The following is an 18547-nucleotide window of genomic DNA, read 5'->3' on the forward strand; positions in this document are numbered from 1 at the left end:
CCATTATTATTAATATTATAATAGATATTTATTTATATTAACAATGGATCAAATGAATATGTTGCTGTGCATTTAGGCCTACTCCCAGTATTTAGTTTGCTCTTGTTGATAAAATCAGTGAACTGTACTCAAGGTGATGCTGCACCAGAAAGACATGTGGTTCTGAGACCTCTATTCTCAGCGCAACACAGCATTTTCCGCTGCCTGATTTTAATAAACTTGCTGTGCCTCTCCTTCCATCTGCGCACTGTGCACTTGGCATCAAAATACCACACAGAGAGGCAAAGGCAATGTTAAGGACAAGAAAATACTGAACTGTCAGAGCACTAGACTAGACTAGTTGTAGCTCTGACATGAAAATGGGGCCCTGTGGCTAAATCCCAATCCTTTTATTTTATCATTCCTTGCTCCCCAACCCTTGCTCACCCCAAAGCCGTTCTGGTCTGCCATTTTGAAGGACATCCCAAAGCTCAGAATCCTGCTCTGAGGAGCAAGAAGTGAGGAGGCTGCTGGAGGAGCCATGAGCAAGGATACACTAGTGCATCCTTCGCAGAAATCTTTTATGGACCAACACACCCCTTTATTGGAAATCAGTTGGTGATTGGACACTTCGGATGACAGATTGGAGGAAAAGATAGCACGTCTATATAAAAAGGTTTCCTTGAGTCCTCTCTCCTTGCGCTTTCTGCTTACATCTTTTCCTCGTATCTTAGATGAGAGTGACTAAAACACAAGAGAAAGATGCAAATTAAGAAACACGGATGCAATTAAGGGAACTGGGATCTACCCTGAGTGCACATGTACAGAACACACACACAAAAATGGAAACCCACTTTCAGAAGCTTCACCCTATAGTGCAAATAGAAAACAAGACCTCTAAAGAGTAACTCAGTATCTTGCCATTCCATGTTAGAGAGGCAGCAGAAATTTCTGTCTAATAAATGATGAAGTCCACAAGAAAATGTTTGTGGATTCACTTTGAGGCGCATGGCAATAGTCCCTCATACCCACAGTGGCCATTAAAGAAGTAGTCAGTAAATAAGTTTTAAAATCCATCACTGATGTAACCTGTGAGAGAAATGAAAACACTCTTCTTCCTTCATATCATTACCTTTCAATGCTCCCTCTTGTGCACCTGATGCCAAATGTCACTCAAGCCTTATCTTTTTCCATAGATATTCCATCGGGATTGATTAAAGCACCTTTGACACCACAGCTGATTTATATATACCAGTCTCTAAAGCCTTTAATATTATTATAGACAGCCTTGAAAGTGTCTTGGATGTTTTTCCTCTGCAGGTTCACGTTGTTGCTGATTTTGTTTACACCAACACTAGTACATAACAAGAGCCTGCTAATTTGAAACTACAGTCCAACTAATAAATATCTCCTTTGGCAAAAAGATATGGCAAGGCAGAAACATTGTTTTGCAGGAAAAGTTAGTGGCATAAATAATGAGTAAATCGTGGCTATGCCTGTTCAACCCTGCAGTTGCATCAAGGCTAATTAGTCCTTAAGGGAGAAAAACACATTCTGAGAAGAGAAATGAATGATCCGGCACTAATACAATGCAGTGATAACAGAGAGGAAAAGCCAAGAGTGAAATGATCAAAACAACAAGACTGATGCAACAGTAACTAATGCACTTCAGAGAAAAAAAAAAACAGAAGAATCCAGTTATAGACAGTAAATAGCAATTTGCTTGATGTGTGCTACTGATGGGCAGATTTAAGCCAAAGAGAAAACAGATGCAATAAGAAACAGTTGCAGAAAGAAAAGATAGGGAATCCAGATCAATAATGGGAGAGGGGTCACTGACTCCAGCATACACACACTTGTACTCCTATCTTTGTGAGGATATTCACTAACATAATGCATTCCCTAGTCCCTTACCCTAACACTTAACCATCAAAACTAAATGCCTAACACCTAACCTAAACCTAAACCCTAAAACCAAGTTTTAACCCTCAAAAAGATGTTTCTCAAAGTGAGGACCAGCCAAAATGTCCTCACTTTAGTATCCTCTCTCTGTATTAAAAAAAGACATTTTTGGTCCTCACTATGTAACAAGTACAAGAACACACACATACACGTAGTGTTTCCATTACTTCGGGGACATTACATCAATTTAATTTCCTGAACCTTAACTATAACCATTACTTGTCTAACATCAGTGTGCAGAGCAGTGCTTTGGTGAGTAGTTGTTAGATTGCTAAGCACACTTTGGATTGGCAGGTGGAAAAGCAATCACAAACAGGCTGCTTTATATTAAGAAGCAGAGTCACTGTGCCAATTAACATTAATGATCATCATTGTTTCTTAATATCAGTAAATAGAAGACCATCAGTGATCATCTCTTCAACTATCAATATTTGACCTGATCAGAAATGAGCACAAGCCTAATACAAGCACTGTTAATACTGAGGTTTATAGCAGCTGACTCTTTGCAACACTTAATTACCGTGATTGTTTCTGTGGCTTTTGCAGCCTTTTAATGAGCTTTTAATGAAGAAGTGAACATACTGTGAATCATGTCTGAGCTCACAATGGCGTTCTCTGTCACCGGTGCTGCTAAAAGCTATTAATTCATTCAGTGGCAATGGTGATTCAGTGCAGGCAGATCAGTCTGAAAATTCAGTTCACACTCATGAGTATGTCAGTGTGTTTGTGTGTTAGAGGGCTCTCAAGACATTTGATCAGAGGGAATCAAGGTAAGGCCTGGTTGCACACACATACATATAGGCACCCATTTTAAATGGATAAACAGTGTCACTGATCTGGCACAGATTAGCATGTAAACAAATATATGCAACACAAAAGTATGAAAAAAAACTTGAGGTGTGATAATGGAATTCATTGCTTCCTCCTCTCCGATACAACTTTTTCTCCTCCTGTCCTGCACGCCAACCATTTGATCAGAAAGGCACTACATTCAAAATGCACAGGCAGTTTACTGCATGAGTTCACCAGGGAAATCAAAGAAAAGCTGGAAACAAAAAAGGTGAGGGGGTAAAACAGAGTTATGGCAAAGTATGTGGAAAGATGGGCACGATAGAAACGGGAACGGCAGACTGACATGAAGTAGATGACTGAGAGAGAGCATGAATGACTGAGCAAGCGAGCGAGCGAATGAGGGACGTGGCGAAAGAGAGAGGATGTGAGGGAGGGAGAAGGCGGTAAAGTGAGAGAGTAACAGTATTAGCCAAAGAAAGAATAAGAGTCAGGGAGAAAATTTAAATTTGAATTGAAATGTGTGAGAGAGAGAAAGAGACTTGATTTGTGTTTTGTTGTTGGTCAGCACTCTCTCTATCTCATATTGGTTTTGTTGTCCACACTGACCGCCATCCTCTCCAATGATTCCAAACAAGACCAAGAATTCTCCATGTTATCCCATCAGTCCCCCCTCTACTGTCATTCATGTTATCCTGCACTATGTTCACTTTATTTCAGAAGTGTACTTCCTGGAGTGTGTGTGTGTGTGTGTGTGTGTGTGTGTGTGTGTGTGTGTCCATGGGGCAGAGAACTACCTCTACACATCATACTGCACTGAATGATGAGACAACCCGCAGTCACTACACTGTAACTATAATGGCAATGCTTTAGTTTTACAATTGTGCATTTATTAAAAGTTATTTTGTATTTTGAAGTAGAGGTCATACAGGTCCAAAATGATGGACCCAACAATAAATAGTATAGTAAATAGTATAGATACATCGTTTACTGTACACTACACACTGTAAAAGCCAGGCTTAAGCCAGGTTTTTAGGTTTCTTTACATTTACTAGTCTACTTTACTTAACTTTAGTCTAGTTTTAAAAAAAAATCAATAGGACCTGTGGAAAACCTCACCATGCTGTAGCGGAGCGAGCAGAAGGGCTGGGGGGTGGGGTTTGGGGGGTTGAGGCTGCTCCAGGCCCATGATGAGAAAGTGGTCCACCTACCGGCCAATTCTGCTTGACTGAACTTGCTTTTCTATTGTTTAGTTGAATATTTTGAATAAAGTCTGTTTGCATGTTTTAATTAAGGCAAAATAAAAAGTCAGACTCAGAGCAGAGACGAGTCCTGGACCGCTGGACCGAGTCCTGGACTCGATGGTTCTCGACACCATTGGGTTTGTTACAGTCTATCTGGTATGACTGTTGATGTTACACCTTTAGTACCCCCTTAATAGGGCCCCTGCACTTTGAGTATTTGGCTGTCTGTGTCATATCAGCACGTCTGCTTTATTTCTGTTTCCTTCCTTTTTCAATGGAACAATAAAACTATAAGAGAAAAATGTCCAGGTCAGAAAATGTATGAAATCTGTTTAAAATCAAAGGTGATGTGTCATCATCATTACAAATGTCAATCTGGGGAGAGAAAGAGAGAGATGTCAGGTGACAATCTGGAGAGATCCATGTGTGTGTGTGTGAATGGTTGTGGACAGCAGCGAAACTAGACAATGGGAGCAGGGGGCAGCGACAAAAAGATGCAGTCATGACCAACAGTTTAGGAGCTTTCTGCCAGCTGCAGTGTGGGAGCCAGAGGGGGTTAGCTCCACCAAAAGAAACTTGAGCTCCCCCTGAAGCAACAACAAATGTTTTAAGGTTTACTTGTGTGATTAAGGTTGCAGTTTACTTTGAACAGCATACTTTAAACGGAGGCAATATTCTGGCTGTGAAGAAGCATCTAAGATGATGTCCCCTGCGGTGGATCATGCCATTTCTGTTGTCTAACATGAGCCTTTTGACTTTACCTGCTGTCAATAATGAATAAATAAATATTATGATTATAATTATTATTAATATTTTTACATTGTGTAAATTTTATTTAAGCCTATATTTGTTATTTGGCCAATTTAGAGCAGCACAAGCTGTAAATACAACAGGCTGCAGGGAGAATATAAGAGGAGCACGAGCACTTTTTTCACCCCACTTCAAGCACTGATAAGGGCCCGATACTAGTCCTTGCCCTCTCTGCAATGATCCCTCAGCTCTGCAACTGTCAAAATGTATCTGTTTTTTAAAATAAACAAAGTCTGAAGAGGATCTGAGCACAATCACACCTGATCTAAAAATGTACATATCAATTAGACCTGAACCAAACTAAACTGACTCCAATAGGGAGAACAGCAACACCTGCATTAGCATGATGCGCTATCAGTGAAAAAGCAGCCACTGTCAAAAAGAGCTGCAATACCTTGATAATAATATTGCTTTGATGTGTCCATTAAATGTCCCAGGTGGACTGTGATACTTTTGAAGAACCAGAGGTTCAACCAGGGTTGAAACAGAACAAGGCTAGTTGTTTCCCATCTTTATGCTAAGCTAATCTAACCGCCCACTTCACACTGAATGGACAGATATAAAAGTGGTATCAATCTTCTCATCTAAAAAATTAACACGTTCAGATATGAAAACAAGTAGGCATGAGTTTTTCTTCACACTGCTCCATCCATGCCTTCATCTCCTCCTTCCTTCCAACCAGTACTTGTGCACAAACAGGCCATTATACCAGACAGGCAGACATGATTCCCCCCCCTACAAACACACAGCGTACAGCCCCGCCACTTCCTCTGCCTGTGAATGAAAGAGGAAGTGCAGAGGAGACTGAAGTGTAAAGAGTCCTCTGTCTCCTCAGTCTCTCTCAGACAGGAGTGACACCAGAGCCGACAACAACAACAACAACAACGACAGTGACAAGCAGCACCGCCGAATTATTCATGAGGGCTAAAGAACGCAACCGCAAAGAGCTCAGTGTCTACAAAACTCACTCACTCAGCAGCCTGTGTGTTTTCAAAGGCGTCCCGTTCATGAGTTACAACCTCAAACTTGCACCCTCAACGAAGAGATTTCCCTCTCAATGGCGCCCACCTGGTCTGAGAAAGGAAGGCGCCAATCTAAAGATTTAAGTATCAAAGTGCCTATTCTCTAACTTGGTTGAAAAGTTTGCAGTTTGTCACAAGTGGTGCTCTGTTGCAAAACAAGACAACTTTGTGTGACACCTGAGCTCAAACAAAGCGGCTGGTGGGAGAGACGGTTTACATCCATAATGAGCAGATAAACAAACTTTGTCTCAAGTCAATGTCAACTCTGTGAGACTTTGGGAAAGTTTGAAAAACAACACTTTTCTCCAGAAACAGCATTTCATAAATATGAGTCTCTGCCTCTACAAAAAAGTACACATTTAAGGTAGGGTTGGCGATTCTTTTCAGAAGCATTTTTGTTACATATCTTAAAATTCTCTTTTCATCTCGATGGCAATGAATACATTAAATGCACTGACAACATTAAAAAAAAATCCATCATCTGTTGCAGCAGCAGGGCTGAGAAACACCTGACCAATAATTGTAGTTGTTCCAACCTGCCTGTCAGCCTACTTCCTACTTGCGTGCACTCAATGCACGAACCAAGAATCTCCCACAAGGCATTGCAGTTAGTTGCAGGCAGACATGTTACTGCTCTGTTTTACAGCTAAAGCTAATGGAGCTATGGCAGAAAAGGTAGCCACAGCAGCTTTTGTTTGCAAATGGAGACTGCTGTTACAGGCGAGGCCTTCCCCTTTAAGGCATCTAGTCTTATAGGTAGTGTTGTTGATGTTGCCAGAAGTATGAGAGTGAGAAGACCACCACATGGAACAGACTCCTTTTATACACAGCCAGACACCAGTCTGCTCTAAGTATGTAGATAGGATTGTAATGCAGTTAACTGGGCATCAAAGACCACATGCAGTGTTCATGTTACCAAGACAGAATAAAGCCTGTGTTTTGAATGAGGTTAGCTGGCCCTCTTCCCACCGCTCGAAAAGCCCGGACTTCCAAGGCTAGTTAGCACTATGAGCCAGGGCTAAAGCAGCTTAGCCATGAACCAGAGGTCCCCAACTACATTTCAGGGTCACAGATATGGGTGGGTAACACCGTATTCGAGAAAGTTAAAATTTAAAAGAAGTTGGATGCTGCAAGAAGTAAAACCAAAATTAACATCAGTGTGGCTTTTGAACGATGGTGACAACAGAGAACAAATGGGGCTGAAAAGTGACGCCACGGCGGCCGTATTTCTGCTGGACAGGTAATTACCAGTTTTGTTTTGTTTGGGGAGGTTTTTATTATTGTGTTTTGGAGGAGTAGCTTTGGAGAGAAATCTGAATAAAAGGTGTAATTTCTTTGGTTGTCTACTTTCAAATCCGAGCTTCCTCCTGCTGGTTTTTCCGAAATTGCCAACCCTTCCTTTAACTCTCTTTTTTTTTTACAGACAACCTTTAATCCATTACTGCACTTAAATGACTTGTTATTGCTCTCACTGTGCTTCAGTGGTTTGTTTATTGGAGACAGGTTTCTGTGCTTTACTAAGTGGGCCTTAACAAACTCAGTGCAGTTGACAGGACAAGCTCTTTATCGCTGGCACAAAGATAAGTTTGCTATTTTTATTTCACAGCAAGTTAATGTTAAAAAAAATTAACAACTCTAAACTCCCTTCTCTATAAGCTATCTAATAAAAATGAAAAACAATATCTCAAAATAATCATCCTAAAATAAAGAAAAATGTATTTCAGTGCAAAAAAAAATACCACAGCAGTTAAAAAAATGCCTCATGTTTAAATCCACACCTCAGGAAATTAACTCACAAATGCATTAATTCAGTTGCTCACTACTTTATGTGGCCTATGCAGCTCCCAGTCTGTATTTGGAGGCACAGTGATCTATGCACCAACACAAGGTTGGCGTATATCTCTAAGGGAGGTGTGGTGATTTCTATACCTATGCTGGTCAGTGATTTTAATCCAGTCCAGAGTGTCTGTGATTTTATAACCCATCCATCCATCATCTATACCTCTTATTCCTGAATAGGGGCGGACAGACAACCATACACACACACATGGATAATTTAGAGCCACCAAGGAACCTAACCTGCGTTTTAGACTGGGGGAGGAAGCCGGAGCACCTGAAGAAAACCCACTTAGGCACAGGGAGAACATGCAAACTCCACACAGAAAGGCCATGGTCAGCCATGCAGGTCTAACTCTGAACATTGTTGCTGTGAGGCAACAGTGCTAACCGCTGCACCACTGTGCCACCACACCCAGTAAGTCCAGTGTACGGACAACAATCTTAGTCAGTTGACTGAAATATTTCAGCAGTTGTTGGATGGATTGCCATAAAATTTGGTACATACCCAGTAGATGAATCCTACTGACCTTGGTAATTCCTTAACTTTTCCTCTAGTGTCACTATAAATGGTGACAATCATAACTGCTTTTATGATTTATGTCAACATCTGCAAGATAGATTTGCACCAAAATTCGTACAGACATTCCTGTTTCACAGAGGATGAATCCCACCCACCTGGCTTATCTCCTTACATATCCTAGCAGCAACATGAAAATGACATTGATGGTTATTTGTAAAACTGCTGGATGGATTGTCACTAGGTTTTGTACACACTTTCATTTCACTTTCATACGTATGTGTAATAAGAAAATGTTAGCATAGTGACACATTAAACTAAGATAATGCCCATGGTAAATATTATACCTGCTAAATATCAGATAGCAGCACTACCACTGAGAGCATGTTAGCATGCTGACATTAGCATTTAGCTCACAGCAAAGAACTGATAGTAGACACTTGCTAAAATGGGTTACTGGTACTGTACTGATAGTGTACCATAGAACACATGAATCTAAAAGATTTAATCAGCTAAAAAGCATAAATAGAATACAAATAAAACAGATAGAAGAGAATTAAATTACTTCCTTTTGTCACAATTACTCTGACAGAAAACAGGCAGCAGATGTATGCTTCGATCACTGTGGCCCTGATGCAGGTATATTGGACTCTGTCAGCCCTGACCCTCTCTAATCTCATTGCCTCAACCACAACCTCCTTAAAAAGTGGAGTTATGATACTGAAAACACGAAGCATTGATAACTGCAGTTCCCCTGGAGAGAGTGGAAGCACCAGGGTTCCGGAGCTACATTTCTCAGAGTCAGTGCCCTGCCATGGTGCATCATGCTGGAGGCATGACTCTGCTGAAGCTCCCTGGAGGCCCCATGGGGTTGGATCTGATGAATGTGGGTCACAGGGAGCTCCCTCTCTATGTGTGTGTGTGTGTGCGTGCATGTGTGTTTGAGACATTCCACACTCAGACAGCCTTTGGGGTAATAATGAGGAATGGACCTATTTCTCAAAGCAGGCAGTGGAGCATAAAGAGGACACATACAAACACGTGTACACTAAACAGGGAGTCACACAAACTCACACAGCAGAAGGTGTGTAATAGTGAACAAAGACACAGACATACAACTAAAAAGAAAAAAAATCTAAATTCTTAAAAATAAAAATGATTTACAATTGGGAAAAGAAGCTGTTCTGCTTCACAGATCACAAAACAAACACAAAAACAGAGCAGAACTACAGTGCATATTGTGTAACACTGACAGTGTCCTGCTGAGCTACTTGCAGTGCACTTCCACTGTGTTTACTGCTCCTGCCATCCTGCCTCGCAGAGCCTTGTGACTGAGCCATGAATACTGCATGGCTTTCCTGAAAGCAGAGGGCCCTGTGGAACTAGCAGGCAAAGTGTGCAGGTTCCTCTGCAGGTCACTGTGCCACGGTGCCTGCGCTCTATATTTACTCTACATGAAGCTGACTGTGTGCGTTTGTATGCATGTGTGGGTGGATCGGTGGTCTGAGAAGAAAGGGAGACGGTGAAAGAGCATTTATGTTTGTATGCATGAAAGGTGATGTCTGTGTGCTTGAGTGTGTGTATGTGCATATTTATGTGTTCATGTGAGAATGTGAGTGTGTATGTGTGTATTGTGGTGGAGGCACACATGCATAGGGAGTGTTTATGTTTGTGTGCACATGAAGGTGAACATGTATCTATGCAAACTATATTATGCTAAGTTATAGGTGTGTTATGGATGTTTTATAATTTGTGTGTGTGTGTGTGTGTGTGTGTGTGTGTGTGTGTGTGTGTGTGTGTGTGTGTGTGTGTTGCAGATGAAATAATACAGCTTTTCTGGTAATGTCACATGTTCGCCTGCATGGCCCAATGCTCAGACTGCATGGAGAATGTATTCAGTGTACCAGAAGAATCATGATGTCTCACACTGGGCAGGGGTGGGGGAAGGGTGCGTGTGTGTGTGCATACATGTGAGAGAGACAAAGATGACCAAACACTAGCTACAGACAATATGCGCGCCACATTTCTCATTTCCTTGTTGTTGGGGGGGGGGGCGGCAGCTCTTTCAGGGCTAATAGGAGATAGGAGGGAATGCAGACAATGGCAAAGGTGATTCAATAAACAACCCAGATGCTTCATTTTCAAACAGAAAACACACATTCATGTGTTCATGTACACACATATAGGTGCACAATGAAAACCTCCTTTGCAGAACTTGACATATGGCGCACACAATTTCCCTCTCAATTTCAGATCCAACTCTCACAGACGTCCTTGTAGGGCGGCAAATTGCCACCCCCCCCCAACCCCGCTCCTCTTTCCTCATCTCCCCATTTCTTCATCCCTCCCTCCCAATTCACTCTTCCTTCTGAAAGTCATCTGCTCACTAAGCAGTAAGCAACATCACGGGCCGCTAGCAGAAATGAGAGTATACAAATGATTTGTGGCACAGGCGTCCCACTGGCGCCAGGCTAGATGGCTATGAGGTGGAGGAGGGGGGTCCAGGGTTGGGGGATAATGTCACTTTCACCTTGTGTTTCTCTAGCAGGCCCATGATGATCATTTTTCCCCATTTTCATCACAAATTTGTTTCGGGCAAGGGCTAGCGAGGGAATGGAGAGAGCAAGACACCATGAGGGAGAGATGGTGGGTGAGAGCAAGTCCCCTGTGCTTTGCAAAGTGGAAACAGAGAGAGAGAGGGAGGGAGAGAGAGGGGGGTAAACAAGAGAGAAAGGGGAGGAGGGTATATATAAGGGGGATGGAGCAAAAAGGAGAGAAGCGGGGGGGCACATCTGCACAGTGACCTTTTTCTGATCCAATCTCACTGATGAATTCTAATGAAGGATTTAATAAAATCACAGTTTACAATCTGTCTCTGCATCAAAGCGTGCAATCCAATTCAAAACACAGGCCCATCTACATTTCCAATATTGTTGCAAACCCATCAACCCCACCAAGCCCTTCCCCAAAAAAGCACATGTGTGTGTATGTGTGTGAGGAACGGAGAGAGAAAAATTGGCCAGGATGGAGAGTGAGCGGCTGGCGCATTTGTTCCAGCTGTAGCCTAATGTCACAACTCGTCATATTCATTTGGCCTTCTAATGAGGCTAAAGTCAACAAGGTGCAGCATACATGAGTGGAATTGCTGCTGCACCTCACCACTAAATGAACAGAGAGAAGCAGATGAGAGAGTAAGAGACATGACAGACGTGATACTCACAGAAAGCAGAACATGGGAAATCAATTCAGACTTGAAAATGTACAGTACTACCATAAGTTCACACACACACACACACACACACACACACAGGCTGCCATAAGATTGCATTGACATTTCCCTGAGATCAAAAGGGCATACCTGTTACACTGTCAGTAAGCTCAGAGTCTGCAGAGTAAACAAGACAGATGGATAGATCAATGCAACTGTTTGAATGCCTGTAAGATGATGCAGTGAACAGGAGAGGGCCCACTTTAAAGAGATGCTGAAGAACCTGTGAACTCCAAACTGTCAGACTCAGCAAATACTTTGCAACAGTGACATCTACTGGTGAGGAGTTAAAACAACAACACTCTATCAGCCTTTAGCAGGGACCACACTACAGGTCCAAATAAGCCAAAACATATACAAAAATTTCGGCTCATGTACAAAAGGTGTGAATGAAAACAAAGTTGTAATGTTTTCAGAAACAAAAAGCAAAACTTATAGTGGCACTCCAATTGTTTTACCCATGAAATTTAGTTTCATGGTTTTTTTGATGTCATCAGAAAAAAAAGTAAGCTTAAAATACAACAATGACCCACTCATATATACATACACATCCAGGACAACCAGAAACAAACAAATGATAATAAATATCATAAAGATACTATCAAAGAACGAAAGCAAGAAATGTACATACACTCAAAATACAGAAATACTTTAACCCTACAAACTGTGAAAAATATGATCCAAGATAGAAAGACATAATAAAGGGCAAATCGTTTAGAAATAACAACTACATAAAAGATATTGGTGAAAAATCATATGTCCCACGAAGAAAAAAAAAGTAAGTACAGAAGATAAACAATATCAAAGTAGCAAACGAATACCAACAGAAAAGCCAGTAAATAGCACAAGTCTAAAGGCATAAACTCAATGAAAGATGAATAAATCTAGATAGAAAGGTAAACCTGCTAAAGTTACCACATAGTCTGGAGAAATATAATTACTAAGAGGAATTGGAAAGCTAACAGTTCAAATGTGTGTTATTTGAAGCCAACACAAAGTGAGTTAGCTTGTCAGACAGAAGAAAAGATCCATATTCATGCAGTCTGACAACTGACAACAGAAAACAGCAGACCCTGAATGATGACTGCATGTTAACTTACACTAAAATTCAGTTAAATAAATATTCCACTAGGCTGGACTACCCTGTTTAATAATGAAATAAAAAACTTGGCAGCCCAGATTGAACCATGATGCTCAAAAGCCTCCATGTTATCATTCATATCAATAGTCAGCTTTAATCTACCTTTCAGCAGTTAAGAAATACTGTTAAAAGTTTTTTATTAGCCAAGCAGACCCCGTCTTACATGGGAACCGTAACCTGCACCAGGCCTGTCACCCAGGCAATGATGAAATTACCGGGCTTGCAGTGCTTTGCTGTTGTAATATGATTCCCATAGTCAAATTGTTTTCCATCATCCAACAGGAGCAGTGAAAGCTGAGCTCAGCTACAGAACAGAGCCCCCACAGGAGGTCTCAGCAAGGGTGGATGCTTGGAAACCCAGAGGTTGGTTCTGTTACCCTGACCAAAGCCTCACTGCTGCATCTGCACAGCGTGTTAATGAATAACATAACTCCATCTGCACTGTATCCACTGAAATGGGATCAAAGCCACAATATCAATACTACGTAATAGATTGTGCCATCTCTGAGGAATAGGTGCATTGATTGGATATGAGATCTAATGTCTGACTGCTGCCTGCTTCTGAACAGCTGCAATTTCTCTCTGATTAGACTTCAGATTGCAGGTACTTTCTGTATCGACAACACACACTAATGAAACTGTTTGTGCCAGAATTCCAATCTACATTCAGCGCTGTGAGCATGTATGGTTTAATACGGATGTTTAGGTGTGGGGTATGTGCTGGATATTTACTGATTCTGTGTGCATGTGCGTGTGTCTCCAGAAGGCCCGACTTGATCAGAGAGTGGAGCGACAGCTGTGCTACAAATCAGACCCCATTTACTGGTGACAGAGTCATTAAAGCCTGCTCATCCCATAAAGCACAATGCACATGGTCAAATACCATTCACTCCATTCAGACCCATAATTCAGTCTACTGGACACACATACAGAGTCACACATGCTAATACACACACACACACACTCACAGATGCGCATACAATCTCTTGCAAAACTAAACCATGTGTGTCAGTTGGAACGAGTGTAGGAGGCAGTTTCCTGCATGTGCCTGTGTGTGTGTGTGTGTGTGTAGAGTTTGTGAATCCATACTCTGCAGGGTGATAATGACACAGAGCTAAAGATGGATATTTACTAAAAGCACCACAGCAGTAAACACTGCCACACTTTGTCTGTGTTTTGTTGTTTTACAATAAATGCACAACAAAACACAAATACTGCATCCTCTTTTCTTCTTCCTGTCCCAGCTCAGGAAGTTCACCCTGGCCCAGGAGCTGCTGATACAGTTCTACAGAGGAATCATCAAGTCTGTTCTCTGCTCATCCATCACTATCTGGTTTGGTTCAACAACCAAACAGGACAGAAACAAACTCCAGCGGACAGTCAGGACTGCAGAAAAGGTCATCGGTGCCAGTCTGACCTCTATAGAGGACCTGTTAACTTCACAGGTCAAAAAGGAGGGCAGAGAAGGACACAATCTGTTTGAACTCCTCCCCTCTGGACCATGCTCCAGGCCACTGTACGACAAAATAATCAGGCACAACGACAGTTTCTTCCTCTGTGCCATCACTCTGATGAACACTGAACCCATGTGTCAGGTCCGCTCGGCGCGACCTGCCTCTCTTCTGCCTTTCTCTCTCCTGCTCGCTCTTTCTGCGGGATCAGCGCCTCAGCTGTGTCGCATGTTGTAATCAGTGACTTGTGGTTTGACGCGCACAGCTGGGGCACATCACTGTAATCACCCTCCTACCTTATTTATACCTCTGGCGGACGCTCCGCCATCGCCGGAGCATTAACTACTGTAACGTGCAAACCCTGTAACAGCCCTATACTCGTGGTATGTAGTGTACATCATTTTGTTTTGACGGTTCCTGTGCTGTGGATCTCTGAGTTTGTTTGTTTTTGTCCATGAGGTTAGCCAGACGCTACTTGTGTATACAAGCTGACAGTTCCTGTGCTGTGGAAAACCGTTTTGTTCGCCTGTCCTCATGGTTAGCCTGTCTATTCACCTGTCCATCCTCATCCTCCTGCTAACCGTAGTCTTGCCGTTAGTTTATCCTTGTACTGTATTCATTGACTGTTCCTTTTTTTTTGTGTGTGTTCCCCACCATAAAACCACCTTTTTTTACTAGCAACTGGGTCAACAATCTTGAGTCCTGCCTCAGTTCTCCCTCACCCTCCTGATGAGGGGGATTAAACCATAACACCATGACTGTATAACAGAACAACAACCCTCAGGGCAATACCTGTAAATATACCTCTGTATATACCTGTGTGAAAAACTCCATCTAAACTGTGCATATCCATCCATCCATTATCTATACCGCTCATTCCTGAAGAGGGTCACGGGGGGGCTGGAGCCAATCCCAGCTGATTGGGCAAGAAGAGGGGTCCACCCTGGACAGGTCACCAGTCTGTCACAGGGCTGACATGTAGACAAACAACCACACACACTCACTCACTAACAATTTAGTCACCATCACCCTAAGCTGCATGTCTTTGGACTGTGTGAGGAAGCTGGACTACCCAGAGCGAACCCACCCAGGCACAGGGAGAACATGCAGACTCAACTGTGTATATATACAGTATTTCTGTATTTATAAGTACTTTATTTTTATTGCCCTAATGCACATTCCATTTTCTCATTTGTACATGCTTTTTCTTTTCTTTTTTTGCTCTCTGTCTTATTTTGTTTACTTGTTTACTCGTTGCCCTACAGAAGAATATTGTACATACACACTGAGAGCCACTGTACTGGAGTCAAACTCCTTGTGTGTGCAGCACACCTGGCCAGTAAAACTTATTCTGATTCAGTCTCTCATGTTTAGCATAAATATACCCAAAGCATACAAATATACAGTATGCAGTTGCCAATTTACTACATGCCCCTTTGGTACATTTCTTCACAGAAACACTATGATTTGTCCTGCCACTGTAACAGCCTCTCTCCTCTACATCATGGTCTTTATCACAGACTTCATCAATGAAAACATCATAGTGTTGCAGAAATGTAGATAATATAATATACACTACCAGTCAGGTGTTTGGACACATTTTCCCATTCAATTCAGGTCACACACACACACACACAGACTTCCTCCAAGTAAGGTATCTGTCTTACCTTTCTCTGAGAACTCACACTCCTTCATGGCCTGGTCACAGTCACAGTGTAGGAGCACAGCTATTAATGACCCGTTGACTTTGAGATGAAGATCTTGGCTACACATCACCATGTGCCTGAAGAGGAAGCTCCAAAAAATAGGATTTCTTTTATTGTCTAACCCAGCATTGCCATTTTCTTGACCATCTATATTTCACTACAAACTGTGTCACCATATAGTCCTCAGGGTGATTCATACAGCACAATGATGTTATAAAATCATAGGTGTAGATATATTTAATGCAAAAAGAGAAAAAATCTAAGTGACATAAAAATGTATCTGATGTAAAGTTTGCATACATAACATCAAGACAGAAAAAATATGCAGTACCTTTTCTGACAGCAGCTTTGAATATACTCCCACGTAAAAGTTAGACTTTAAAACTTCTGAGAAACCAACATTTCTTCAAGTAGTTTTAGGTATAAATCCTTCCAAGGTCTCTAAACTGTGTACAGATGTATAGCAGAGCTGAAAACTTGTCTGCCATGATGACAGCACCAAAGAAAAAATGTCCTCTTTTTTTTTTTAAAGAATACTGTCAGAGTGGTTTTGTTTCCACTTTTGTATTCAGGAAGAGATAAAGTCACAAAATGGTTCTTTCACGGGTGAGAGGGAGAGCAAAACAAGGAGGGTCACACAAACCAAAACTGAGCTGAGGACTTTAAACTCCAATGAGCATATGCCACAGAAAAGGACATTATACATTTATTCTGAAAAATCAGTTATCTCCAGTTATCTCTTCTGCTGGAACAGACATAACATTAATATGATCTTTTTAGGCTTTGAAGTTTAAAAATACATTTGCATTTACAACAGAAACTTACTTTATTGTTAGAAAAGACGTCTCTCACCTAAATGATATTAAGTTAAAAAAAAAATCTAACTAAATGTAGTGTCATTTAGCAAACTGTTGTGCCCCAGGCCACTCCAGTATTCCCAGTTTCCCATTGTCCTGCCTTGTGACTCTATTGGTGTGTCTGCTTTCAAGCCGTTTTCCTCTACACCAACGCAGAGGCAAAAATTCAGAAGACTTGCCTGAGGAAAGATTAAACTTCTCTCAAAAAGTAAAAATATTTTGTCTTTACAAATAGATAATCCCAGAAAAGGTGCGAAGGAGACTATTTTCCACCCATGACGACACGAGACACATTTGTTTCCAGCATGTAAGCCGAATATAAAGTCTCACCTGAATGTTGTCAGTTGAAGTTCGTTGGAGGTGAAGCCAGGTGGGGAGGTGAAGCCAGGTGGGGCTGCTGCAGTGATTTCCCTAAACAAACAGACACGGGAGCGCACCTGCAATTCAAATAGAGACCGGAGACATGTACAACGAAACGAGGTCGTATCTCTAAAACCTCTATTTGCGTGCATTTGAATAGGACACACTGACTTTAAAATATTCTAAGTCACTGGGGTCCTTGAACCAAACTAATGATGAAAAGATGATTTTATTTTCCTGACTATACATCGTTCCGATCAAGCTTTCTGTGCTGTCGGCTATCTGTTGGTGACGTCTAATAAGCAGCACTAATGGCAAGTTAACTTTTGAAACATTTACAGTAAATATAAGTGGTTCGGCTCGTTTCATTTTGACCACGGCTCTCTCTCTCTCTCTCTCTCTCTCTCTCTCTGCAGCAGAAACAGTCCGCCCTCGTGTGGACAGAGGCTCCACATGCAGCATCCGGGGGGGGGAGAAGTATGAAGAGGAAGTTTTTCGATTTGTGGTTTTTAATTATGCGATGATTGTAGCCACAGTACATGGGAGAGCAGTGTCTTATGGGTTAGTATTTAAATGGTTTTATTTTGCGTTTGCATTTTTCTACAACTGACTTGTCTGATGTACACCTAGACTTTCTCCAACCAATGTAATACATAGTGACAAAGCGCATTTAGGCCACGCCCACACGGGGATAGGGGTTACAATTTATCTTGTTCCACTGACTTTGTATGGAGTGAAGGCGCCTCTTTGAGAATTCCGCCTTTTTTACAAAAACCTTAAAAATGTCTACAAGCAGCTGTGTGGTAGGCTTCCCACAAGGCAAAGAACCAAGAGGTAGTTTTAAAATGTACCAAACAAAAACAACTTTTAAGAGGATAAACCCGAGGCATTAGCAGGAAGAACAGGAGTAGCCTGCTAACACACAGCTAACTTGTCCTATAATCGTTTTAGTCATCAACCATACCCTGACTATCGCTAATTTTCCTCCCTTGTGTTATGCCCTAGCAAGCTACTGCAGTTAGCTAAGGCTCCTGCAAACATAGCAAGACACCTGCCACACACACAGTGTAGAAATTCCTGCTTCCCCATTGTTTCTGCGAATGCCTCACATCTTATCCACTTTTGTCTTCTTATAGTTTCTGTTTTTTACAGCTTTTAAAACTTTAACTCCGGGTTCTTTGCCTTGCATCCTACCACAAAGGAAGGAAGAAAGGAGGAATTGTTTTCCCAGTGCGTGTGGTTTTCAGAGTATGACGCGTTACGCTGGCACCCCCCAAAAAACAAAACAAAAAAAAAATTCACTTGCACCCTCTGGTGCAAGGTCAGAGGTCAGCTAGACAAGAGTACAGGTTAGGTTTCCCAACAGAATCTATGACCTGTCATGTGTATGAGGCTCATCTTCATTAAAAAGACCAAATACTGACATAATCCCTACTGTTTACACCATAGTTCTTAATGCTGTCAGAAGGTGTGACCCATTCTATCTATTCTGGGACATTTTTTTATTTACAGTCAGCAAAATATCTGAACCTATATGAATATTAAATTTCTGGTTGTAATGAGAGACAGTTCGGTGTAACACCTCTCTGAGTGTGGACGGTT

The 18547-nt window shown here is 41.7% G+C and overlaps 2 protein-coding genes across 4 annotated transcripts in view; one reads left to right on the forward strand and one right to left on the reverse strand.

The window, feature by feature from the left end:
- The window catches only part of myt1b (myelin transcription factor 1b), a 98532-nt gene extending 81196 nt beyond the window's left edge, over window positions 1–17336 (reverse strand). The window contains exons 1-3 of one of the 2 annotated variants that reach the window (XM_020617249.1): window positions 17285–17336; window positions 16916–17022; window positions 15690–15817 (exon numbers count right to left, since the gene is read on the reverse strand). In XM_020617249.1, coding sequence (XP_020472905.1) covers window positions 15690–15817; window positions 16916–17022; window positions 17285–17314 — 265 coding nt within the window. In that variant the 5' untranslated portion in view covers window positions 17315–17336. Of the gene's footprint in view, window positions 1–15689; window positions 15818–16915; window positions 17253–17284 lie in introns of those variants that run through there. The other variant, XM_020617248.1, reaches the window with a different exon arrangement.
- An 87-nt stretch (window positions 17337–17423) lies between these two features.
- The window catches only part of tbc1d22b (TBC1 domain family, member 22B), a 16537-nt gene continuing 15413 nt past the window's right edge, over window positions 17424–18547 (forward strand). The window contains exon 1 of one of the 2 annotated variants that reach the window (XM_020617257.1): window positions 17424–17506. In XM_020617257.1, the coding sequence (XP_020472913.1) occupies window positions 17466–17506 (41 nt within the window). In that variant the 5' untranslated portion in view covers window positions 17424–17465. The remainder of the gene's footprint in view (window positions 17507–18547) is intronic. The other variant, XM_020617260.1, reaches the window with a different exon arrangement.

This window comes from Monopterus albus, unplaced genomic scaffold (assembly GCF_001952655.1).
Source record: "Monopterus albus unplaced genomic scaffold, M_albus_1.0 scaffold187.1, whole genome shotgun sequence".
Lineage (NCBI taxonomy): Eukaryota > Metazoa > Chordata > Actinopteri > Synbranchiformes > Synbranchidae > Monopterus > Monopterus albus.